Here is a 26,107-nt window from a genome sequence, read left to right as displayed (position 1 = left end):
GTGAAGAAACGGGACGAAACTGTAGCAGAGGGGCGCGCAGAAATCAGTAGAGCCGCTGGTCGCAAATACGGGATGTAGTTCTGGTGTAGAGGTCAAGATCCATGGCGGAATATTCAACTTACGTGGAACGCGAACGTCTATACAAAGAAACAGTCAGAGAGACGGGAATCCACATGAGCAGAAGTACAGGGTGAAGTAATCCAGTGACCAGCGGAAGAAGCCAAAGGGGAAATTGTAACTACACACGCTTGGGACAAATGTGATCGGGAGCCAAACAAATGTGACCGTACAGAGAAAGGTTGAGCCACGAATGACCCTTACGAGGGTTAGGGGAGGGTCTGCATGGGGGGGTCCTGGCAACGGTTAACGGTGAATTCAGCAGGGCCGATAACGCTTAACGGTAAATTCAGGACGGTCGGCAACGCTTAACGGTAAATTGACTAGACTTTTTTTCGTTCGAGCTGCACTGGATTTGGTATCTCGCTTTGTGAGAAAAGGTGATCACTGAACAAAATTACGTATATCTTACATGTAATGAAGCACGCATTAAAGGTATGTGTACCCTGTGTTCCCCACATGCCCTGGTCCCCGAGTGCGTCCACAAATAAAGGGGAGTCCGAGTCGACGTCAGCCAGCTTGCTATTTTTTCAGTCTGCCCAGTGGATTTTGAGAGGGGAGCGTCGTAATCTAGGAGGTCCGGGGAATGCTCCCCCGGGAAGTTTAGGATTTTTTAAGCCTTCAAAAATGCAATTTCCCACATTTTGAGAGGCAAATCATGGTGTTGAGAGTGTTTGTCGGTCCTTCTGATGTTTTCATATTTTACTCAAGATTTTTGTTAATTTGCCTGTCAAGGTTGACGGATTCTTTAAAAAAAATCTGTAACTCTCCGCAAACTTCCGGAAATTGACAGGAAAGCTGGTTCTGGCTAGAGCCGAAGGGACCGAGCGCAGAAGCCAGAAGCGCGAGTCGAGCGCCAAAGGCGCGAGCAATGTAGGGGGTTCCGGGGGCATTCTCCCCCGGGAAATTTTGTATTTTGAACCTTCAATGACGCATTTTCCTGCACTTTGAAAGGCAAAATTAGGCGTAACGAAGAATTATTCATTAACGCTTAATGCTGAATTTAGGATGACAAATAACGTTTTACGTTGAATTAAAACGACCAATAACGCTTCACGAGGAATATACTGATAACGCTTAACGTTAAATTAGAGCGGGCCGGCAACGATTAACGGTAAATTAAAATAGCCCATAACGGTTAACGAAAAAGGGCATGCAGACCCTCAGAGAATAAAAACATTTTTTAATGAAAATGTAGCTTTCGTTAGGTTTTCAGACTCTTTCGGATCCTTTCATGAACCTTAATATGTCTCCGAAGATTCTGTTTGCGTGCAAAGGCGGTGGTACAGTGTGGGCACTTGTAGGGTTTTTCCCCGGTGTGTTTTCTCACATGAATAACCAAGTCACTGTGGCTACTAGCTTGCAGTCCACACTGTTGGCACTCAAACACTTTCCCACCTAGATGTTTCCTCATGTGAGCACTAAGCGTATGCTTCGTAGCCGCTCTGTACCCACATTCCCCACACATGTAGGGCTTTGCCTTATGCCGAACTTCTTCTTCATTTTCTGCTGTGACTCCCGCTGTCTTTACAGACACAGCCTGTTCACTTGTACCAATGTGTTCTGTTGTTTGGTTGTGAGCTGTTACTTCATCATTTGGCAAGGTCATATCTTTACTGTTAGTGTCCCTACCTCTCTTATCAACAGAACTTTGGTCGTACGTACAGCTCACTAATCTAACTTGTAAAGGTGAGCCATCTACTACTAGGGCTACCTCTTGTGGCCTTGCAGTACCGCTGCCTTTATATAGGTGGAGCTTCTTCATGTGTTTCTGTAAGCGAGAATGGCTGGCTGCCCAGAAGCCACAGACCTCACAGGTGAACCTGCCTGCCTTCCCGTGCACCTTGATGATATGCTCCTGAAAATGGGACCTGTCCGTGGTGCAGTAGGAGCACCTCCGGCACTCCAGGGACACTTTTTCATTGTCTGATGCCTCTCCTAGCTGGATACTTTCGTCAAGACTGCTACAGTCATCTCCCTTTAGTAAAAGTTTTACCGGGTGTTGCCTTGCTCTGTGCCTGGTCAGCCCCCCACGGGTGGCTGCGCGGTAACCGCAGTCGTGACACGAAAATCTTTCATGAGTCTCGATGTGTAGAAACAGCTCAGACCGTTCTGTGGCCAGAAATGAACACTCCGGGCACTTAAATGGTCCCTTGACTGTGTGAGAGCGGATGTGCTGTTCCATCTGTTTAACCAACTTGGAAGTGTACTTACACAAGGGGCAGGAAATAATTACTTGTTTTGCATTACCACTATTACTAGCAGCACTGTTGTGGTCACTGTTAAGTTCTGAGGGTTGAATCATTTCATTAGTTACAACAGGGGATGTTTCTCCATATTCTACACATGATGTTTTGTCAAATGACTCTGCAGTCTCTAGAAGTGTGCCGTTGCTGCTTGCTGCACTGTTGTTGAGGGAAGCGTTGTGTTGATAGTTTCTCTCCTGTAGACTGTGCTGCCTGGCATGCTTCTGAGCTAGGTGCTTAGTCATGGATTTCTTCGTACTTGATGTATATGAGCAAAAATAACACTTCTGTTTTGCCTTCTTCTTGCCTGACATCTTCTTGCACGACGCAAGACCACCACTAGCGTTACCACCCTTTTGTGCAGAGTCTTTTTGCCAGCTTCGAACATGCTGCATGTCCATGTGATTGACCAGACAATATTTCCTTGAAGTTGTATAGTTGCACAAGGAGCAAGCAAACGGCTTCTCCCCAGTGTGCCTGAACATGTGGCGTTTCATCGTCGTTGAGTGAACACTAGTGTAGTCACAGTGTGGACATTGTCGTACACCTTTCCTGTAAGAAGTGTCATTTTCATCAATGATATCCTGATAACAATTCTCATGTTGAGTCTTGAATGCTTCGTCCGTGCACCCAAAGTGGTCATAGATTTCATCATCATCATCATCATCATCTTCTTTCTCATTCTCAATTGTCACATTTATCTCATCAGTCAAGTGTAACGGACCCTCGGTAGTGTCTTCAAAGTGTTCTTGAGTTTCTGTTGCTGTGACAGGAGTGTGCGTGTCTGCTCTATCTGCCCCAACACAGGCAGCGTAAACAGGAAATGGCTCTTCAACTTCCTGTTTGATCCGAGGTACACTGGGAATGTTTCCGGGCTCACTCTCTGTCCCAGGATATCCAGCGCCATCCTCACTCCCTTGTACCCCACTAGAGGATGGACCATTGTTCTGTAGGGAGGGTTCACCCACTGATGTTTGCAGGGCGAAGTACTCTTCCACCATCAGATCCTGTAGCAGAGACAGAAGCTCCCCCCTGTTGAAAGTGGAACGGTCCATGTTCATCCCTCTCCTGTTCAGCTCGATCAGTAGTTCTTCGTAGAAGAGTCGAGGCAGCACGGCGAGAGTGACCTGCTCCGACAGGCCACACATTCCTGCAACAGTCGCCATCTTCACTGGGGCAGCCTGGGGGTAAACCACAGGAAACAATACTGTGTATTAGTATTACAATATCAATGCTGGATATCCATATGTATATTGAATTATGTTGCAGTTGTACACAATAGACAACAAATCACCGGCAAGCATTGTGCAAAGCATTTGATTTTAGAATGCAAACATATACAGTACGTTGTTTCTAAAGAGTCTGATGTAAACAAAAGGTATCAAGAGATTATAGCAATACCAATACATGTAAGTTACATAACCTGGGTTGTGACCCCCTCCCTCCCCCATTACATATAATATCTTACTCATTTTTCCCCGTAAAATATCTTAGAGGAACTCTCTGCCTGACCCGACCGTGTCGTCTGCCACTGCCCGGCCAGACTGCAGGCCTGCCCGCCCTAGCCTGCCCCCCTCACCCCTACTTTGTCCCAGCTGAGCTGAGCTGGGGTTGCAAGGAGGTTCTACTCTACTCTGCAGTACTGACAAGATATAGACTGAGACGTACTCAAGAACAACAGAGTGCGATATTCCGTATTCAACATGCTCGAAGTAGAATACGAATATACGAACTTTCAAGACGTACTAAAATACAGACAGATCAAACTGAGCTGACAAAGTACTGGCGATATAGCACAGAGCGCTCCCAAGGCCAACTGAACCGACCGGTTGACAAGACGTATTTCCTACCCAACCTAGCCAGATTATACATCCTTCGGATCGTTTCAGATAACCAAACATTCACAAGTTTAAACCTTACCTTTTCTAGACTTTTGTCTGACGCCCTGAAAGTAGATAAGCTAGACAAAAACTGTAGAAAATGTGCGTCAGCGTGGCGGCTACGGAAAACAAATATGGCAGACTTACCAATTCTGACCTTTGACACAGAACCAAAACACTGGGTCTCATACCACAAGGTCAGTGGTCTCATAACGATGTGTTTCCAACAGGGGTATTGGCCGTTCCAGTTGACAGGTGGTTGTCACATATGCTATTTTCCGATCATTAAAATGTATATGTATATATTATGAGCTTTTTGGTCAGCTCTAAAAAGGGACTATTCTTTTACTCATGTTTCAAAGATTGGTTTGTTTATTTGTTTGCTTGCTTGTAATTGTTCACACCTCCAACATTCGAAAAAAATGACGTTGTTTTCGACGACGATTCAATCAACTAATGGCTTAGGGTCACAGCGAGTTGCTATCCCCTGGGAAATGCATAATATATATATATAGTTTGTGACGTATGTATTCTCCCATATCCAAGGAGGTTGAATATTTTTTAATATTTTTAAACGTCCTTGCCATGTCGTTTTCAGTGTTGTAACAGTCATGACAGTGGGATCCTTAGTGTGATGATTGATAGTTTCTGGAGAATTATCAATATAAAATATTACAGACATGGCATGGGTTTTGATCCTGCGTGCATGATACTTGGTAAAACGTCAAGGTCATATTAGACACCGCTGTCCCAATTTTGATACGTCACTGTGTGTTGTATAATTAAAGATGACAGCTTTCTTTTGCACTAGTGCCCTCCTGAGGTCAATCTGACGGAAAGGAAAACATGTCATCCACAAAGACACATGTTTTATCTTTCTATGCCACCAAAATACCTTTATTAGGAAGCTTAGCTAAAGTGCCCATGCTATCTCAGACTGAAAGCCTGCTAACTGGCAATACAATTGCAACTTTGCTCATATTAATGTCAGTTTTCGGATGACGTACAATTAGTAATGCATGTAATGTGACCAGTATACGGCGCTGAAAACTACAAATGACAATGGCAGCAACAGTCTGGCTATTTTCTCTATTCTATTGGTGACGTCTTTTGACTTCTTTGTCGGCGCTGTCGGCTCCGGTTGTCTGTACTTTGGTTCCTTGCGGGGAATGAACACAGGTAGTGCCTGGGCCTTGATAACGGATGGATCTGTGGATGTCTCATGGACTGTTGGAGTATTGTTAGCAGGTTCTGTTGCCGTTTGGTTGTTGTTGTTGGCCACCCCGTTTTCACGCGTCGCAGGGTCTTGCTTTGATGAAGCGGCTGTAGCACCATCCTTGGCGATTCGTTTTCCCTTTTTGTGTGAACTGAGGCTCTTGCCCGGTTGCCTTTTCGACTTCTCATTCTCTCGAGGAACCCACAACAATTCCTCCGTGCCGGATTCCATCTCTGGCCCCAGGAAGGTAAAAATGGCGTTTTGACTGTACTTCCTCGGTCTGTCAACATTTGCGGGATCTGGCAATGGCTCTTCTTCCTTCTTTTCTGCAACATATTTTGGTATTTTCTCACTCGACTGTTCCACCCGGTCGACCTTGCTTAACTTATGCTTTCTAGTTTTGTTTTTCTTGTGCTTATTGCGTTTCGTCGTCGGTTCACGAGGCTTCTCAGTCTCAGGTGGTCTCCAGAGAAATTCTTCAGTACCAGACTCCGCCTCCAAGGTTGGACTGTTAACAAACAGATAAGGATTGTGCATCTTAGGCCGAGGGATGCGAACTTTATCAAACACCTTTCGCTCTTCCTCCCTTTTCTTTTTCTGTAAAAACAATGCAAAGATTGTTGAGATTTAACTTTTCAAGCCACATTATGTCACACCAGAACGATTCAAAAGTAGGTTTTAGATTTCTGGTTATTTTCTTTACAAAGTAAGTTGAATCAACCCTACACCATTGCACATAATAATGATTACATTTAGGAAGTGGAGGTGCCAATATATGATGTTACAGTTGTCAGCCATGTTTGTTTACATTCTGGTATTTTGTGGTGGCACCACGAACTAAGTGCGCCTCGTGTTGGTTGTTTTAGCGTCAACCATAAATGTCAAAAATTTGAGATAATTGCACAAATATGTTGAAACCTTGACATAAATTACAATCACAAGAATCTAGCTTCGAATTCCATAAAAAAAATATTTCAATTTTTGGTGGAAAGTGTTACAAAATGTCCTTTTCAGTCAAGACTAGAAATCGCAAAACCACCGCAGCAGAAACAAACGCACCCTGCGTTCCTCCCAGCAGTGTACGTTGTGTGCAACAGCTGTCTCCAGTAACGCTGCAATCACGACGGCAAGGCAGCCAAATAGCCAGACGTCTCTGCCTTGAGCTTCAGTGGCCTAAAGACAGAAACAAAATTATCCTGCACTTTAGCAAGCTAGGATTCCTTGAGCACGGTAAAGATCCGACACACGAAAAAAGTAGGTGTCCTTCTCGGTGTGAGTGGTTCAAACTTTACGATCTGGTGTCATCAGTTTTGACCAAGGACGTTAGTACGTCTGTAGAACGACCTTGGTTTTGACATATAGTCTCATGTTATGTTAATCCCTCCACAAATGTCGTAAATCGTCATAAATATATAAATAAATAATGAGATTACCCTATGAAAACTAATCTGTAATGTCATCATTCGTCAAGAACAAATTGCTCAAAATGTATCCATGTATGTAGTCAGTTAGCTTCATAGCAAAAGCTAATTTCAACGTATTATGGAAGTATCGGTGGCTAATACATGCCAATAAACTCTTTATGTGCTTTATGTGCTTTATTAAACTCCATTAGCGACACACAAGACATACAAAATCAAGTATGTAGCTAATCTTCCTGGAGTTAAAATACAATAATACAAATACACCACATCAAAATTACAACATTATTTACATACAACATTAGACTTAACATTTAAAAGTAACATCACATGTGCCTATCATCATGTGCCTATGTACGCATGTGCTCTAACAACTCCTGCCTAAACCTACTCTTAGTTGCTGCTTGTACCTCATGTGGCAAAGTGTTCCAAACTGTTAAGGATCTATAAATGAAAGTCTTCTTCAGGGCGTTCGTTTTGGGTTTCATTAAACAGTATGTGTTTCGGCTAGCATGACGTGTGTTGTGGCTGTGGTGGTAGGAGACAGGACATAACTGTTTGTAGAGTACTTCTGGTTGATGTGTAGCAATGACCCTCTGTAGCTGAGAGACAGTGTTTACAAGAATCCTTTCCTTGACAGTCTGCCATGACAGAGACGCATGGAGCTGTTGTACTGGGGTTTTGAAGTCACAGTGTAGAACCAGACGAGCTGCTTTGTTTTGCATGACTTGTAGTTGTTGAACATTCTTCTGTGAAGTGGAGGACCAAACTGGTGAGCAGTAGTCAACGTGTGAGAGTGTGAGGCATTCTACTAGCAGCTTAAGTAATGAAGAGTCCAGGTAGGTGGCACATTTCCTTATCATTCCCAATGCACAGGCCATCTTCTTCGCAGTCACTTTTGTATGATTGTCCCAAGTGAGGCACTCATCAAGAGTACTGCCTAGGAGTTTTGTTTCCTTTACTTGCTGGATGACTTGGCCATTAGAATATAAGGTGAGTACTGGGTTCTTTTTATTTTGGTTTACTCCCAACTACCATTGATTTTGTTTGCCTGCATTGAGAAACAACCTGTTCATTAAGACCCAGTCACTTATGTGTTGTAGCTCTTTCTGCAAGGTGGAGTTGATTGTAGAGATTGACGGTGCACATGTGTAAGCGGAAGTATCATCTGCATACATAACTGAGGCAGCCTCCTTTGTGGCTAGAGGAAGATCATTTGTGAATATACTGAAAAGAAGGGGTCCCAGACAGCTCCCTTGAGGTACTCCACATGTGATATCCCTGAAGGAAGAGTTACGGCCATTGTAGTGAACACACTGCAAGCGTTGTGAGAGATAGCTCTCCATCCATTCAACTGCGGCCATACCGAAACCATAGCATTGTAGCTTTCTAAGAAGGTATGCATGATCAACAAGATCAAATGCAGCCGAAAAGTCGAGGAAGATCACTCCTATCAGGTTCCCACAGTCAATGTTACGGTACCAATCATCCACCATTTCCAGGAGAGCTGTGCATGTGGAATAGTGTTTCCTGAAACCATGTTGGTGGGTTGTCATTAAGGAGTTCTGTAAGAAGTACTGGGAGATTTGGTTGTACACAACTCGTTCTGCTATCTTGCTTATGGACGAAAGTAGACTTATCGGTCTTGCGTTCGGTCCACTCAAGCGGGCAGACGTAGACTCTACGCACTAAACATCTTACTCATACATACAATTAAAAATGCCTTTAGTCTTATTAATGGATTGAAAAGTGACTGACCCACAGGACACGGTGAACGCCGATGCTCTGTTTCACCATCACGAGCAGCGCAGTGCTACCCAGAACCACCCGCGCGGAGATGACAGATGTCGTCAGCGGCAGCCATGTTTGAAATAAAGAACACAAGACCACTACGACTGACGGGAAGAACAGGGTGAAGATGTAGCGCCACAGCCGACGTCTCAGGTGCAGCTTGATCCCAACAGTACTATATGTACTTGTCCCTGTAAACAATTATGTGACTAATTTGCATAGTCCATAACGTCAACTTTATAGCCATATTCGCAATAACGTATGATTTGCGAATTTTTTTAAATAATCGTTGAAGGATTTAGGAAGCAACTTGATCATTTTCCCCATTATTCTTTAATGCAAATATCCGAAATCAAAGTTATTACGGCGGTTTTTGCTGTTTTATGGAACTTTTTGTTACTTGTTATTTGACTAGTACATAGTATCGAGCGAAACAGTAGTGATGGGCAAATAGAATCAGCACATTCGTTTACTATAATGAATACAATTTGTAGCTGGTGAGAATGATTTTGCAAATGTATATGCATACAATGTCCTATAACATCAGGACCAGGTCTTTACCTAGCGGGTAGTCTGAACAGTCTCCAAAGTCGTACCGACATTCTCCTATCAGTTCTTTACATCGTTGGCAATCTTCGTCATCATCGCAATCGTGGAACATCGAAAAGTCGCACTCCTCTACACTGTCATAGTCGCACTTTTCCACGAAGTAATCACAGCCTAGAGGAGGGAAAGGGTGAGTGGGTTGGTTAATAGTTTATAATCTTTATTTTTCTTCAAATTATGATACTATTTTTTTAGATGAAAAAACGCCAAAGTTACTTGTATTGGCTATCAGTATTAACATACACACACACACACACACACACACACACACACACCCACACACACACACACACACACACACACACACACACACACACACACACACACACACATACATACATACACACACACACATACATACATACATACATCACTGTGGAACAAGCTACCACTTGATTGTTTCCCACATGGGTAAAACCTTAAACTTTTTAAGTCTAAGGTCAACAAACATCCGTCCTCACTGGCTGTACAGTAACCCAAAACAATTAAGTGGCTCCCATGTGCCTTGTTTTGTAGTGAACTATTAAGTAAATAAAATTTAAAAAAAATACAAACGCTACGTAAAACATAACCTCCTTGGTGAAGGTAAATTTTTGTTTGCATTTTGTTTTAAAACTATACAATGCCAATAGCGATAAAACTCGTTTACCTGATGCGTTGGTCACCAGAGAGTTGTATCCTGCATGTAGCTCCACTCCCGTCAGTCTGTACTGAGACACCACACCCAGGACGTTAGTTCGTATGGGAGTTCTCTCCAGGAGGCTGGACGGAAAGAACTGGATCCGGACTCCGTTGTCTGGGAGATGATAAAGTACAATATATTGTTATGTCCATGAAGGTTAGACATCCAGGTGATAAGATACGCCAAAAAAGCAGTTACTCAAAGAACTGGATATGATTTTTGAAACGGTCAGACGTTTCAGGTGGCATCCACTACCTTTCGTCATTGACACTAAGAGATCAGAGGAGAAATGCAGGTTTACAAGCTTTATAAACCTGCATTTCTCCTCTGGTCTCTTTGTGTCACTGACGAAAGGTAGTGGATGCCACCTGAAACGTCTGAACGTTTCCAAAATCATATCCAGTTGCCTGAGTAACTGCTCTTTGGCGTTTAATATAGTGTCCTTAATACTCACAAATGTTGAACTAACGAGGCAATGCACAAGAAAACTGTTACTCAAAATGTATCCAGTTGCTTGCGTGACAGTTTTCTTATGCACTTCTTTACCTGGGTGTCTCATAACATTCATCGACGTAACGAGGCAATGGTACGCCCAAGGACAGCAAAGCATGCCCAGGCCACGATTTCAACGCTTTTATTAATGAACACACATTCATGGCAATCATTTTAATAGAGATATACGACACTAAAGATACCTACAGGCATTTAGCTCAGTACTGCAGACTTGTGTGTCGAACGGGAACCTGACGAGTTCTAAGCCACATGTCAACTTGAACTTTCGTCTGTAAACAACATTGAGATGTTAGTAAAAATCCCAAAGTTGATGTTGTTCATTACTTTGATTATGCACATTCATTACGTGTATAGTACCTTTATCGCATTTGAATATCGGCTTCAATTTTGAAACTATTTTTATTGTCAGGAAAAATCATAATGAAACACCATAACTTTATCAGCTGCCTGGCTGGTTCTTCAAGTAAGCAACCAACAAGAAATCGGCTTCCTGAATTCCCTCATGTTGAACTCTAATTCCTAATTCCCGACCAGGTTCTGATAGTTTTCTGACTGCCAATCTTCCCCACCCACGTGTTGACAACCTACTCTATTTGGACATGGGCATGCACACAAACCCACGTGCACGGACAAACCCACCCAAAACGATAACCCCGTATTCGGATGCAAGAAGCCCAATGATTACTACAGCCACTCACGTTAACTTGTACACGATCATCCCCTGGCTGTTCAGCCACATGGAGGTCCCCTTCTCCCCCACTGTTGCAGCCCCGCGGACGGTCCGCCCGTACTGCAGGGGCGGGGACCACAGGATGTCCGGGGGGACGGGCATCCACGTGCGGGTGAGCTGGACAAGGCGCGGGTCAAACCACGCCAACTCGTACTGAACTGTCACGGACAGATTCTGTGGAGAGAGAATAATGAAACATGTCTAGCTTTTAAAGGCGACAGATATGAAAGACGTTTGGCCAAGTCCTGCTGACATGCATGTTTGATATGACGATAATCACCTTCGCCAGAATGTTTAGGATTTGGTTTGACTATGGTAGGGTGGCTGTGGATTTATGCGGCATAACCCATGATCATGAAGCCGTGCATGGATGTTCGTGTTTTTGGTAGGCAGGTTACAGTTAGGGAGACGACGGTCAAGTTCGAAAATGGGCCTTGTGGGGGTTCCCACGTCACTGCAAGGGACCTTTTGTGTTTGTTGGTTTAATGAATTGAGAGCAGGATAATCCAATGCGCTGTGGATGAATCGTGAAAAAATTTATAACTAGTAAGTGGTCAGTGAATTAAGCGGAATATTAGATATGTCATGTTTGTTTTTGATGTCACGAAATATTATGTAATTTGATATGTGAAGTCTTACGGCGTGATCCTCAGAGATGGAGTTGAGACGAAGGACGTGCACACGTGAGGCTGTTTCAAACCAGCGAGCTGGGAGATACAATAATCCGTAAATAGTGTCATCAGGTTGGTATATAATTTAATAGAAAAGTTCATTATTATTAACAAGAGCCGACGTTTAAATGACCGTGAGCCATCTTCATCAGGGCAAGCTCGGCATTGTTTGTTGACAATACATATGGTAGAAAACGTTAACAATACTTTACACTTGCAATCGCATATCTCACTACTAGTATTTTGTAACAATATCGGTGTATGTCACAACTCCTTTACTTTTGGGACCGCATTGTTACTGTAGTAGCGCCTACATAACATGTAAATGCACAGTGAACCAGTAACATCTACCCTAAGTGCACAGTGAACCAGCTATAATTGAAGATGACAGACGTCAGCTCTTCTTAGACAAGTGAATAGAGAAATTTTCTATTCGAGATACTAAGTACAATAATTTATTTATTTGAAATTGCAACATGGCAATACAATGCTGCCGCCAATGTTGCCGCCAATGCCAATAATGTAGAGAATGACTTGAGTTGCAAATGAGAAACACAGTGGGGAGGGGGGTGTGACTCGGGGACGGGGTATCACTCTCTTGCGCGCGGAGGCCTAGGGCTCTCCGCCCGCCGTCTGGCGAGTTTGGCTCCCAGGACAGGTTACCTTCAGCTATTGGCCTCTCGTCGCCGTCATAAGTCTCCGGTAAGGGTTGCCCCGTCCTCCACTTCAGAACATCGACAAGACTCGCGTTACTCTCAGCAACACCCAGGCCTCCCAGCTAGAGGAACGAATTCAAATTACATGTTGGTGAGCGTAACATTGTTCCACTGTTCCATTCCATAAACAATGTTATCTGTATCCGGTAAGACCGCCTTTAGGCGGAACACACCAGCTTTGCAGGCACGTGTCGCGGCGGCAGCTATATACATTACACCAAACGACTTGTAACACCTAACCTTTGAACATCTTACTCTAAACATTGTTTAAAGCTATCTAATGATGATGCCCCTACTGCACTTGCTGACATCGAGTTCCACTCTGCGATAGTTCTTGGACAGAATCAGTTTTTGAACACACCAATTATTGGTTGATAACTCTGGTACAATGACTAGTTTCTTGTTCTTTTGTTAGGTACTTAGTAGTTGGTACGTCCACCACCGGTGTACAGTGATATAGTAAAATGTTAAGTATGCCGTACTTACGTCGCTAGATACGCCATCTGACGGATCTGTGTAGGAATTACATCGCATAGATAAATCCAGTTTGGTTCAAAGACATGATATACTGTACATACAATACAATACAATACAAAACAATACAATACAATACACTACAATACAATATAATACAATGCAATACAACACATTTGTTCCACAAGGTGCATCACTATGAAAAAACACTACCCTGTTAACCTCCCAAAACCTACTCATTGCAGAAAAAGTGAGACACTTCGTCGTTTACATCTACCAAAAAAGAAGTCAAACCCAAAAAGTCTAGATTGTATTCTGTAGTAATTTATAGATAGTTCCACTTGTCACCTTTTTCACTGTCGTATGTTGTATACGTTGTCTCATGTTGCAGTTAACGTTACATGAATTTGCAAATAAACTTTATTTCAGGTGCATTCTAAACAGGTCAAGTCAAGTCAGAAAGTCAAGTCGATTGTAACAGGTACAATGTATGGCAGAAAAAGATTACTAGCTGGTATGAATCTGTCAAAATTCTACATATCGGTTCATAGGGTACTATGTCTGGCAGAATGTTGAAAAGACCTACTGACCATGAACTAGTATCATATCTCTATACGTACGTTCTAAGTTACGCTATACTATACTCATAAAGAGTACAATGAGCAGTTGTATATATACTATACAGGTTCTAAGAGTACTATACAGAATCCTACCGAGCGCCCCGCCCTGGCTGTCACACTGGTCTGTCCGGTAACACAGGAGACTGGAGACCGCAGCCCCGGCACAGTCCGCCCCGCCGCCTGCAGGGGCCGGGTCCGTACACGTCCTGGTCCGGCCCTGCAGCCCGAAACCACAGCCGCTGCTACAGGCAGAGAAACTGGTCCAGGCACCCCAATTTCCGTCAATCACTGTCGGAACATGCAAAAATATATCTATTTACGTAATATACAGACTTCTTACGACTTAAAACGATGTAAACGTTTGTTATATATTTCATATGTAATTAATTTCCATATATTTACTGCTTCACTGGCCTCATGGCCTCAATGAAAAGAGGCCACAGTTGGAATATGAAAAAAAATCTATTTACAAACTTATTAGGACTTTCAATGATGTAACCTATATATCTTTGTTATATTTCATTTTCATATATTTACTGCCAACAGGCCGATTTGAGTCTCTCATGAATAAACAAAGGTTCAAATAAGCAAACAAACAAAAAAGAACAAAAACAGCTTTTATGATTTTTTTTTCCTGAAAGATAAAATTACGGTCTCGACCCGTACAATTGAGGGTATCATGATGTTGTAGGTACTGCCTGCCAGCACAAAAGCGAAGTATATTATATGCTCTATGCGTTTGATGACACGCCTTCTTTTATATTTTGTCAAAGCCTGTGTATATGTTTAACTTTATGGCAGCCATTTTCAAGGACGAGGCTCACCCTAATCTTCAGAATTTTAGGGATACACCTAGTGATGCATACCGGTTCACTGGGCTTGGATCCGGACTTGTAAGAATGTTTAGGTTCAAGTCCAAAAAAACCTAAAAGTCAAGAACCGAGTCCGGACTTATTACCATAAAAGACCATTTCACATACCCCTTTTCTTTCCAAACCACCTAAAACCTTCCGTAGATTGTAAAATCTTTGCTGAAAAACGAACAAAACATTGCCATCTGGCATCATCAAGTACCGGCCTCCATGTTATGTTGCCAAAGTTTCACCCAGACAACATTGCAAGGTTGCCAATATGCAATTTTGTATGTCGTGGGTTTAGGTCCGGACTTACAAGTCCAGAACTGAACCTAAACCTCTGGACTTGAATCCGGTCCTGAACCTAAAATTGGGTTTAGGTATGCATCACTAGATACACCAGAATGGGTCGTAAAAGAAAACCGGCAGGAACTTTCGACAAAATAGATCTTCCTTACAGCAGACAATGTCCGCTCCTGCCCAGACGAGGCCAGGGGAGCAGGTTTTCACGGTGTCCCCTCCGTTGACGGTGAACCCGGCATCACACTCGTACGTGCACTCGGTGGTCAGTACGTAGGGCGCTCCACACCAGAACCAAGTGGCGTTAGCAACCGCCGGCGGCTCAGGACAGCCTGGAAAAAAATAGTAAACTTTGTTCTAACAAGAATACTGTTTCCATGAAGTTAATCTTTATTAGTACCGGGGAAGTTACTTGTTCTACCCTCGGAATTGCTGTTCACGTTGGCAAGCAAGGAACATATTATTCACCTATCTTACAAGCTTGAAAACAAAAACAATATGGTCGACTTGCTTCCATGTACATTTAAGTACACATGTAAACAAATATAGGAAGTTAGGACACCATAGTTTACTCAACCATCACGTCAAAAGCGTGAAGATCATGGAAAACAATATTATGAACATTGAAATGCGTTGGTTTTCACTTTGTAGCTTTCTTTTTTTATATAATTATATTCCAGCATTTCATAACTAGACATAGTGACAGCACACTCAAGTTATATCAACTTATTTTATGCCGCCACCAACGCAGAGGACGAATACAGGATCGGACAAGACAATACTCAGGAAAGTGGAGTTAAGTGCCTTTCCCAAGGAAACAAGATCGCTGAGATGTCAGGACTCGAACCCAGGACTTTCCGAGTCGAGCATGCTGCCGCTACGCCATCCCACCACAGCTTTCTGTGTATCGTTTTGCTTCTGATTATCTATCTAGAAAGTAGGGACCATTACAAACTTGACCTACAAACCAAGAACACAAATCTACCTGAAGATAGATACCAATAAAGACTATTATGTAAGCCGTTGTATGAGTACGGACATCAGTGATGTGAAAATGTACATCTACACTGCATATTTCTAAGATCTACCATTTGTAAATAAAATAAGTGCACTCAAGTAACTATAGATATGATTGTAGATACCTTCACAGATTGGGTCTACACCTGACCAGTACGGCCCAAGCTCACAAGTCTTGACGGTGTCACCGCCGACTAACTCGTACTCTGGATAACACTCGTACACGGCCTGCGTCCCCAACACGTATGGGTGATTGCTTGTAGTGTATCTAGTCAAAGGTACGTGCGGAGGGTCCCAGCAGTCTATCGCTGTAAAATAGAAAAACCCAATATACATTTATCTTTCAGGAGTAGATTGAACCACAGGCGCTAGGCCATCGAGTTTTTGTTGAGGTCTAACAATACATTGTTTTGTAAACCATAAAATCCTTATTATTGTTTTGCGTATGTTAGAACATATACTGTGTCTACTCATTCAGCCCGTTGTCATCACAATACAGTGGTCCGTTGAAATATTCCCGAGAATAATACAGTCACATAGCACATGACACCGTGAACACGGCCCGTTGAAAAATTCCTGAGAATCATACGTACACTGAACACGGTCACAAACTGATGAGGATTCCAAAGAACCATACGAACAGATACCGAAGTCTCCCGAAGATTGCCGAGAGCCGAACAGCGACTTTCGAACGCTTTAGCTTGGTTAGGTACTTAGTACTAGTATACTAAGTACCTAACCAAGCTAAAGCGTTCGAAAGTCGCTGTTCGGCTCTCGGATAGTTTAAACGGACCGTGTTCATAGTGTTTGTGTTCAGTGTATGATTATCGGGAATCTTGTACTGAGTGCACAGTATACGTGTGTTCATAAAACAAAGCAACAGCGATCTCAACAAAAACTCGGTGGCCTATGGCCCATGATTGAACATGCATCTGGACATGTTAGAGCTAATGCATGTAAAGGTTCAAAGAAAATTCTGCCTTACAAACTGAAAGCTATATGTCTATTTCACGTCTGATGTTACAGATTTTTCACACGCTATATTTTCAGACGTCAATGATTATTTGAACCTTGGTATCTATCTCGTGATGTCAAATTATTAATGTTGGGAAGTTTTCAAAGCTGTGTGTAGCAAAGCCCTTCTTTTTCAATATCACTCACAAATTGATGAATATTATTTACGCCTGTGTTTATTTCGTTTTATCGGGCTACATCGCTGACACATTTCATGGAACCTTATTTATTTATTTTACCTTAGTTGTAATTATGTTTACCAAAAGAAAACATATTGTTTTTGCTCAGTTTCTTCCTCTTCTTCTTCTTCTCCAAACAGTGACCTCTGACCTGAACCAACGTTGTGTCTGTTATCATGGTAACTAGTGTTGGATTACATCATGTTGCAATTTCATAGTAGGAGCGATTTAGACTCCTGTCACCATATATATGAATGTGTTTGAGTAAGAATTAACAGAGCAGACCATATGCGAAGGTAAATATTATGCATTTGCCTTGCAAATGTTACCTTCCCCAATTGATTCTTTTGTAGTGTTTTTATTTGAAAACAGTACAGTTGAAGGGAATGGTATGTATACTCACTTATGCACTCAATATATTCCCAATAAATCCATTCGCCGGCTGCCCAACAGATGGCATGGGTCTGTCCCACGAATCTGTATCCCTGGTCACATTCATAGTAACATCTATAATCGTACTCAAACCGCGCCAGGGCGGCACACTCGGGCACGAGGCGACCGTTAGGTACAGGAGCAGGCGGTGCGGCACATTCTGACATGTCAGAAAGAGAAAAAAAATCAGTTTTCTTTTGAAAAGAACTACACAAATGGAAAAGAGGAATGTTTAAAGTACAGAGATGTTTTCATTTATAGAAGATTCTGGGATACGTAAAAATATGATATTAACGCAGTTTTAGAAATACAATAACATATTGTTTGTACCTATAGTATAATACCTGGAATTAGAAAAATAATAATCATATATACTATATGTATAATTCCAGGTGCAAGATTTGTGCAGAATATTAAGTACATAAATTCATGCTAGTATGCTAGTTCAACTTTTCATGTTTTTTTAAGTCGAATTGATTACAATAACTGCCTCTTCAATGTATACGACATGATCATGATATTTGCTATCTGCGACCGTAAACAAATGTACCACCGTGTTTGCGTCAACATTCTACATGTAACATTCTACCGACTGCATGTATCCAGAATATTGTGTTTGTTAGATGAAGTACTTACGTGAACGGGCGTATGGTAGTTGCCCCACTACCCAAAGCAGAAAAAGAGCCGAAATGCAGCGTCGAGCCATTACACTTCCAATCCAGACGACCCTGGGCTTTATATTAACATTCGCAGCCTTGGGCATCCGTCTGGCCGGCTTTACTATTCCTATAAATTCTTTTCTTGCCACTTCATAGCATAAGAAGAATCAGTCAACCATCGTAAGAAATAAAGCCTTTTGACAGTTGTCTAGACACACCTGGTCACTTATCCAAATTACTTCTTTTGAAAAGTGGCGTGTGTCCTGAGTAGAACACTTAAGATATTCCCAAGGGTATGGATGGATGTGCTCGAGCACTTTTTTTCAACATGCACGCACAATACTTGTCATTTGAATGACTATTTGATCGGTTGAAAAGTTAGCTATTACTGTACTACATCTTTAAAAGATGAAAGGCTGTCTTTTTTGTGTGTGAGATAACAACAAAAAAAGAAAACTTCATCACAGAATGAAGCAATTATTTTATGGTGTAGTGCAATTTTTCTAGTACAATTACACATTAATGTTTATATTCTTCTATTTTCAAAATACCTATTAGAATTCTGGTATATTTTGTTAATTAGAAGTTACGTGTAAGGGGCCCGGGCCATCTTTGTTATAGCCCATTCATCCTCTTCTTCTTCTTCTTCCCTTTACGCGCTAACCTCACTAGTTTGAGGGCTCCAGCACGGTGAGGGGTAGGGGTTTTTGATAGGGGTGGTCGCAAATGTATAATATAAATGTATATGTAAATGTATATATATGTTGTGGTATATGTGTTGTGGTTTACAGCTCCTAGGCCTCAATGGGCAGGGGCACCACTCCCTGTCCGCCACCCAAAGCAGGGTGGCGGCGAGTACCCGTAACTGATGTTCGGAACTACATACTGTTAATAGCATTTTCAAAAGTCTCTAGTGTCCTTAGACAGCCCTGATAATTACAGTTGGAGATAGCGAACTGAATCATCTCTCTCGCTGACAGCAGACCTGATGAGTCAAAATGAGCTTCCTGTTGAGTGCATCAACTGACAATACGTGCACTTATCGTGATCCTCACCATGTGGCGCTTCTGCAATGCCAATGGTGTGTAAAATTAACGTTCTCGTTGGAACATGTGTCTACCCGGGCATACTACAGCATGGAAGTCCAATGGACAGAGATGTATTTCATTGCCATCTTCATAACAAGATACGTATATATAAAGCATTATAGCACTACATAGAACATTAATGGTTTAGCATTACAGCAATACACCAGTGCATAAGATTTTTATCTATTATATCACTGGTCAATATGAGCTACGTACATTTTTTTTTGTTCCAGAATTAATGTTACATCACATACAGTTGAATAGATATTACATGACAATATACATGTACGTATATGTATTGACGTAATGTTGCTAAATAGTACAAGGGTTATTCAAGGAAGGAATTCGCGACCGAATGTACAACAAATGTCTAGTTTTGCACGGAAGAGCACGATAGATTGTCGAAAAAGACGTACAGTACATGTAGATGGTTAATGCGGTTTAACATGAAAAAAAAATACGTCGTAGACCTCCATGAAAATTGCAAAGTCCGCAATCATGAAACAAACCTACCCTTGAATTTGATACCTAATATAGTCTTTACAATCTCACTTTGTCACAACTATGTATATGGCACTTTGTTGGTTGTCAATGTTTTACATGACACCCCTCCCCCGGCCATTTACTGTTATGCATTCTCAGATAGATGGAAAGTCTAATCATATATGGCACAATGTCTAGCTAAATTAATGAATACCTATATTCACAATATTGTAGCATACTGTCATAGAACGTGGTAGAATATTTCAAGCTAACAAAGGTCTCTGTGAATTGGACAGATGAAGGATTTTCTTCAATTTTCACGTTGCTAAGGCCACACCAAGTAAATTTTATGGATGACGTCCTTTGGAGACCCTAAATCTAATGCGAGAGGGCGAAAAAAACAAGAAGGGCCCTAAAAACAAGATGCCTAGATAAGAAATATTGCACTGCTGACAGGACCGTCCTGTGTGTTAATAGTTCCAAAAACGGCACTGTTTTGGAGCTATTGACAGGATTTTTTTCAGTGCCATTTTTTTTTTCATTTTTGTGTCCATTTTTTAACCAGGCACAGGCTTTCGGCGTTACGGGTTTCACATCAATCTGACGATTTGCGGCACTGTCGTGACTCTTTGGTCATAGTTACAGGAAGTGGAATTTCTTGTTTTTTTTCTAGGAACAGGCCAAAATCAATGCGCGCGTGGACGTCATCCATAAAATTAACTTGGTGTGGCCTAATAGTGATACGTTCGTTTTGTGTACACCACCACAGAGATTCGCTTGATGGAAGAGTTAGAGATCTCTTCTTCCCTGCCTGTTGCCTATTGATGCTTCAGTCCTTCGTTTCTTCCTTCAACAGCTGGTACCCTGTGCCTGTGGCGCCACCCACGGCCGGTTGAGTCCGGGAGAGACGGCCCCGCTCATTGGTTCTCGTGGTGCCACCCACGGCCGGTTGAGTCCCGGAGAGACGGCACCGCTCATTGGTTCTCGTGGCGCCACCCACGGCCGGTTGAGTCCCGAAGAGACGGCACCGCTCATTGGACCACCAGCAGACTGTGAAGCGGAAGACACTGTGACCTGTTCGACAGGACATACATATTTCATTTTCCTTATGAATAGTGTTGATATAATATGAAACATATATTCTTATGTGGAGAATAGTGATGCTATCGATGCTGTTATGTGTTGGGCATCGTATGCTAAAGCTATGGACACGAAGACCGGACGATAGGTATCATTGACCGTTTTTTTCTTTCATTTGTCAGATGGTTGCTCTTGAATTGTTGACGTCGACTGTCTGGGGACTATAACGTTACAACGGACACATACAAAATCTCAAAATGGTCATGGATGACAAGATGAACCTGGGAATACAAAGTTAGGCCACACCAAGTAAATTTTATGGATGACGTCCGCGCGCGCATTGATTTTGGCCTGTTCCTAGAAAAAAAAACCAAGAAATTCCGCTTCCTGTAACTATGACCAAAGAGTCACGACAGTGCCGCAAATCGTCAGATTGACGTGAAACCCGTAGCGCGAAGAAAGTGTCTATTACCATCCTGTTTTCACTGTCCACTGTTCCACCTGATTTATTGCTGTTTTGATGATGAATAAAAGACTTCTTGCTTGTTACACTGTGTCACTTCATTCAATTTGTGCCCTAACATTTGTCGTCTCTTAGTATATTTCTAATCTAGGCATCTTGTTTTTTAGGGCCCTACTTGTTTTGTTTTTTTCGCCCTCTCGCATTAGATTTAGGGTCTCCAAAGGACGTCATCCATAACATTTACTTGGTGTGGCCTTAACATGATCATTCAACAATTTACCTGGATTTTTCCCGGTATGGTCATGTTGGATGAGTTCATGACGTGCACAGCGTTGCCCCGGCAGCGGCACAGGTTGGAGATGGCTGCCCGGTAGTTGACGTTGATGATGCCGTACACCAGCGGGTTGATGATGGTGTCAGCCGAGACCAGGTCAGACGCCAGCCGGATCAGGTGGACGGGGAGAACCTCGCTCTGCAGTAAGATAATTTAATCTCCAAGCAGATCCTTTTCGGTAGCAAGACAGTGTCCATCAGTCAGGGGGGTTCGGTGGCCGTGCAAACTCCTCTGGCTAATGGATACTACCTTGTCACCGAAAGGGATCTGCTTGGATATTAAGAATATTGACGATGCAAAGTTGTCAAGGGCTGAGAGTCACCAGAACTGACTAGAGGGTCTGTGCTGAGAGCAGATCAAACTGATGAGACCTGTGCAGCCGCTATGCACCAGACCCTGATGCATGCGAACGATTGATTGATTGATTGATTGGTTGATTGATTGACCCATGGATTGATTGATTGATTGATTGATTGATTGTCAAGGCCTATAAGACGTAATGAAAAGACCTCCAATTTGACCCCCACTTTTCCCCATGCCAGCCTGTGACCTACAACTCAACCTTCCTGTCAGTCTGCGGCTACATCATCCCACCTTACTTCCGGTAACAATGGACACACACGCACGCACGCACACACACACACACACACACACACACACACACACACACACACACACACACACACACACACAGACAGACAGACAGACAAACACACCAAAAACGAAGTTGAATATTTTACCTCAGGAACAATGATGCCAAACGTTATGGAGGACCAGAGCCAGAAGACGAAGAAGACCAGGAACAGCACGCCACAGTTCCGGGTCAGCCGGAGTTCGGTACGCTTGCGAGCAGCCGACGCCTACGGTCCAAAACAATAACACGTAGTACAAAATGATCTCATTATATATTCATAAAAACTAATATTTGCACGATACTCTGCAGACGTATGGTCACATGGAGAGGCCGTAATGATACAAATATCAGGTTACGTGATAGCCAGTTCAATAATTTCAATAATAACGTAATAAAGAAATAAAATCTGAAAATTTAAATAAAAATCAAATCAATACAGAAATGATCAAAATATCAAGTTATTTTTGCTCATTTTGCAACTGTTTTGTACGATTTACAGTATGGTTGAAAACTTTTTTTTTTTTGGAAACGGCCGAAAATTCATGCGCGCGCGGATGTCATCCATATAATCAAATCAACATGGCCTAAGTGAGCGGTTCTCACGTGTCCCTGCACCTGCTCCCCACTCCGGCGTACGCGCAGAATGATCTTGACGTAAGCCAGCACGCTGATGACGACCATGGCCACACTGAGCACACTCCAGGTCCGAGCAAAGGCGATGTAGACAGCGGAATCCAGGTCCTACACAAGAACAGGTGACAATCTTAGGCCATGTTGATTTGATTATATGGATGACAACCTCTGGGAACCTCAAAACTAATGCGAGCGTGCGAATAAGAAAGTTTTGCAAAAAAAAGTTGCTATTATGAAAATACGTGGTCGTGAAGGTTGAACATATGACACAGAGTATGGTATATAACCAATAACTTTGGTATAATAGACCTAATTCGGGTATTTTTAAACCTTAAACTGAGTATTTGAAGTCCCTACTTTGGGGATTTCAAAACACTTATTTGGAGATTTCAAGTCCCAATTTTGGAAATTTTCTAATCTCTACCTTGGAAATTCAAAATCCTTAATTTTGGGATTCCAAATCCATAATCTGGGGATGCCAAATGACTAATTTGAAGATTTGAAATTGCTGATTTTGGGATTTCAAATCCCTAGTTTGCCAGGTTGCCAACATGAGAACCTGTGACAGACTAACCTGTATGATGATACAGCGCCTGGTGATGCGGTTATACCCAACCTCCATTCCTCCCGCGTAGAAAGACATCACCAGGATGAGACTGACGACCAGAGACGCCAGGAGGAAGAGTGTTGTCGTGGTCCAGTTGAATATGGCGTCGTACGTGTTGATGGTCTTGGTGATGATCACACACCGGTTTATGGCGATGTGGGTCAGGGTTATGTTGGACATCACCACGCAAACCAGCTGGAGCAGACCTGACAACATAGCATAGTTTTACTGTCACGTTTCTGTAACTCACTACATATAAGATCCAATGGGGTACTCTCCAAGCATACATGTAGGTTGTGGGGGAATGATCGTTACCTTTTTTATATGTGGCCGTTTTTTTGTCTCTGCCAACCTTCTCTGGCTAATGGATACTGCCTGGCCAATTTGATACTTTTTGCCACCGAGAGGGATCTGCTTGGAGATTACCAATGGGGCATGAATATGCAATAAACTTTTTACACTGCCATAATTATACACAACAGCGAGCTACCCTTTTCGGCAATTAAAATAATGACATTGATAATCTGTCAGACGATATTCTAATGCATTCTGGAGGTTCTACTTTTTTTTTTATCAACGGCTCAAAACATAATTCATATATTGTTGCATGTACACACATTTGTCAGACTCTAAACGGTCTTTGGAAATATTTGGCCACTTCTTTATGAATTACTATGTAAATTCGTGATTTTCTTGTCCCGTGTATTATGTATTGTCTTATGTGCGATCCTCCGCTTCCTGAATTCCAGTGACCTTCACTTTCATCCCATTTCTTGTATCTGACCTTTGTCAATCCTCACATCCACGTGCTGTCAACCTACTCTGTCAGAATACGGATACACAAATTCAACCCACAATGCCACAATGCTTAGTAACCCCAAATAATACTTCTATATCCGGATGTAGGAAGAATGAACGAATTCGAACTGCCTGAACGAGAGCATTTTAAACGAATAACGGAGCAATGCAATAAAAGGGTAATAAAATGGTCCCAAGGTAAAAACTTTTAGGGATAGTGATATATAATAACTTCTTTAGTAAGAAAAATACGGCTCTCGGTGGCAATTGTGTAGATGTTGGCACATTGTCGCACCAAATCCGTAGTGTGTTTTTTGGCACACATTAGAAGATTAGCCTAAGAGGCTCGGTGGGCGTGACTCCACCGTACAGGGAGGGAAGTCGTGTAAGGTGCCTTTCCCAAGGGCATAACGTCGGGGCATGGTGAGTATCGAACCCCGGACCTATTGGTTCCGAGCTAAACAATCTAACCGTTGCGCCATCGACGCCACATAGTTCCGAATAGTGAATAAATACAGTTGCAATTGAATTTAAGACTAAAACTTTATTGCACAGCTTGCAGTGTCTACGTATCATTATCGCTATTTAACAGTGTTGTTCTTATATGTACCTATGGCCGTGCATGTTGCAGGATCGAGCGGCCATCCGCCGGTGATGATGCCGATAGTCTGGGCGGGACCGATGCAGAGGGCGGCCAGCAGGTCCGTGGTACACTGTGTGGCAACGATGGTGTTGGAGGGAGTGCGGAGGTTCGGGGTCTTTACTGTGGCTAAGTGTGAAGATTCAAAGTTGAACGTACATATACGTCCAGACCAAGTTCAACTTTTTAACATTTTTCTTGTGTAATATTCTGGTATTTAAAAGCAACATTATAGAACCTTATAGACATTGATATAAGTGGTATATCTGTAGCTCCTACCAGGCTTCGGGAGGTGGCTAGTAGAAATTGGCCAAATAGAGAGATAACATGCCAGGGGAGTTGGTCCGCTAGAGAGTACATTTTGCCGCTCTCTCTCTCTCTAGCGGACCAACGCCCCCGACATGCTGTCTCTCTATTTCGCTGATTTCTACTCTTTCCGGCCACCTCCCGAAGCCTGGTAGAGGCTAGTATATCTGTACGTTCCCAACCACGAGACACATAGAGTACTCACAGCTTTGCTTATGTAATAATGTCGTGCCATGTAAGGTTTATCTGGACTTTTCTATGCCATGCACTCCGACTGGAAGTCACGAGAGAAACAACCGCACACAAACGCACATAAACCCCGGGGGACCCTTTACTCATATGGCAAATCTGGCACCAAGAATTTTTACCACAAAACACTGTTGAAAGTTGAGGAAAATAAAAAAGAAATATTTATGAGCAATACTAGACAGGTAACATTTGCTAAGCAAATGCATAATGTCTACCTTCACATATGGTCTGCTCTGTTAATTCTTGATCAAACACATTCATAATATATATGGTGACAAGAGTCTGAATCCCTCCTGCTATAGAATTGCAATGTTCATGACATAAACCATTCATCATCATCATCATCATCATCATTGTATCTCATCACCAGTTACCATGGCGACAGACGTCCGGTTCAGGTCATTGACCTTATTGGTCTGGACAAGAAGAGGAAGAGGAAACCGAGCAAAAACAATACTAGTATGTTTTCCTTCTTTCGAGGTAAACATAATTAGACAGATTGTAAGATCTTTGAAACTCACCGAGAATCACGAGAATACTCGCCACAGGGCCGATCGTCCCGACAGACACCGCGAACGCCGTCTCAAATCCATCCGCAACGGTGAAGTCTGTGATGTTACCTTCGCTGAAAGTGTCGTTCTGCTCTCTTCCCAT

General features: G+C 42.6%; 1 protein-coding gene and 1 pseudogene across 2 annotated transcripts; both read right to left on the bottom strand.

Moving 5' to 3' along the window:
• Positions 1 to 1,288: 1,288 nt before the first annotated feature.
• LOC109482977 (zinc finger protein 2 homolog) lies at positions 1,289 to 4,469 on the bottom strand. Of its 2 annotated transcripts, none has more exons than XM_019785880.1 (2): positions 4,391 to 4,469; positions 1,289 to 3,544 (listed from the first exon to the last, which is right to left on the bottom strand). In XM_019785880.1, the coding sequence occupies exons 1-2, from the start codon at positions 4,430 to 4,432 to the stop codon at positions 1,322 to 1,324; spliced, it is 2,265 nt and encodes a 754-aa protein (XP_019641439.1). In that variant the 5' UTR covers positions 4,433 to 4,469; the 3' UTR covers positions 1,289 to 1,321. The 2 variants fall into 2 exon arrangements, with proteins under 2 accessions (XP_019641439.1, XP_019641441.1); XM_019785882.1 differs by lacking the exon at positions 4,391 to 4,469 and adding an exon at positions 4,284 to 4,371.
• Positions 4,470 to 5,252: 783 nt separating this feature from the next.
• Positions 5,253 to 26,107, bottom strand: LOC109482838 (annotated as a pseudogene).

The sequence above is a fragment of the Branchiostoma belcheri genome, unplaced genomic scaffold, assembly GCF_001625305.1.
Source record: "Branchiostoma belcheri isolate BF01 breed outbred unplaced genomic scaffold, Haploidv18h27 scaffold61, whole genome shotgun sequence".
Taxonomy (NCBI): domain Eukaryota; kingdom Metazoa; phylum Chordata; class Leptocardii; order Amphioxiformes; family Branchiostomatidae; genus Branchiostoma; species Branchiostoma belcheri.
Note: the sequence above shows the minus strand (reverse complement) of the source record. Positions and strands in the feature narration are given on the sequence as shown.

Coding starts and splice junctions, on each gene's coding strand:
- LOC109482977 (XM_019785880.1), bottom strand. CDS start 4,432: ATGAGACCCAGTGTTTTGGTTCTGTGTCAAAGGTCAGAATTG. Junction 3,545..4,390: donor TGTGTCAAAGGTCAGAATTG/GTAAGTCTGCCA, acceptor GTTTACCCCCAG/GCTGCCCCAGTGAAGATGGC.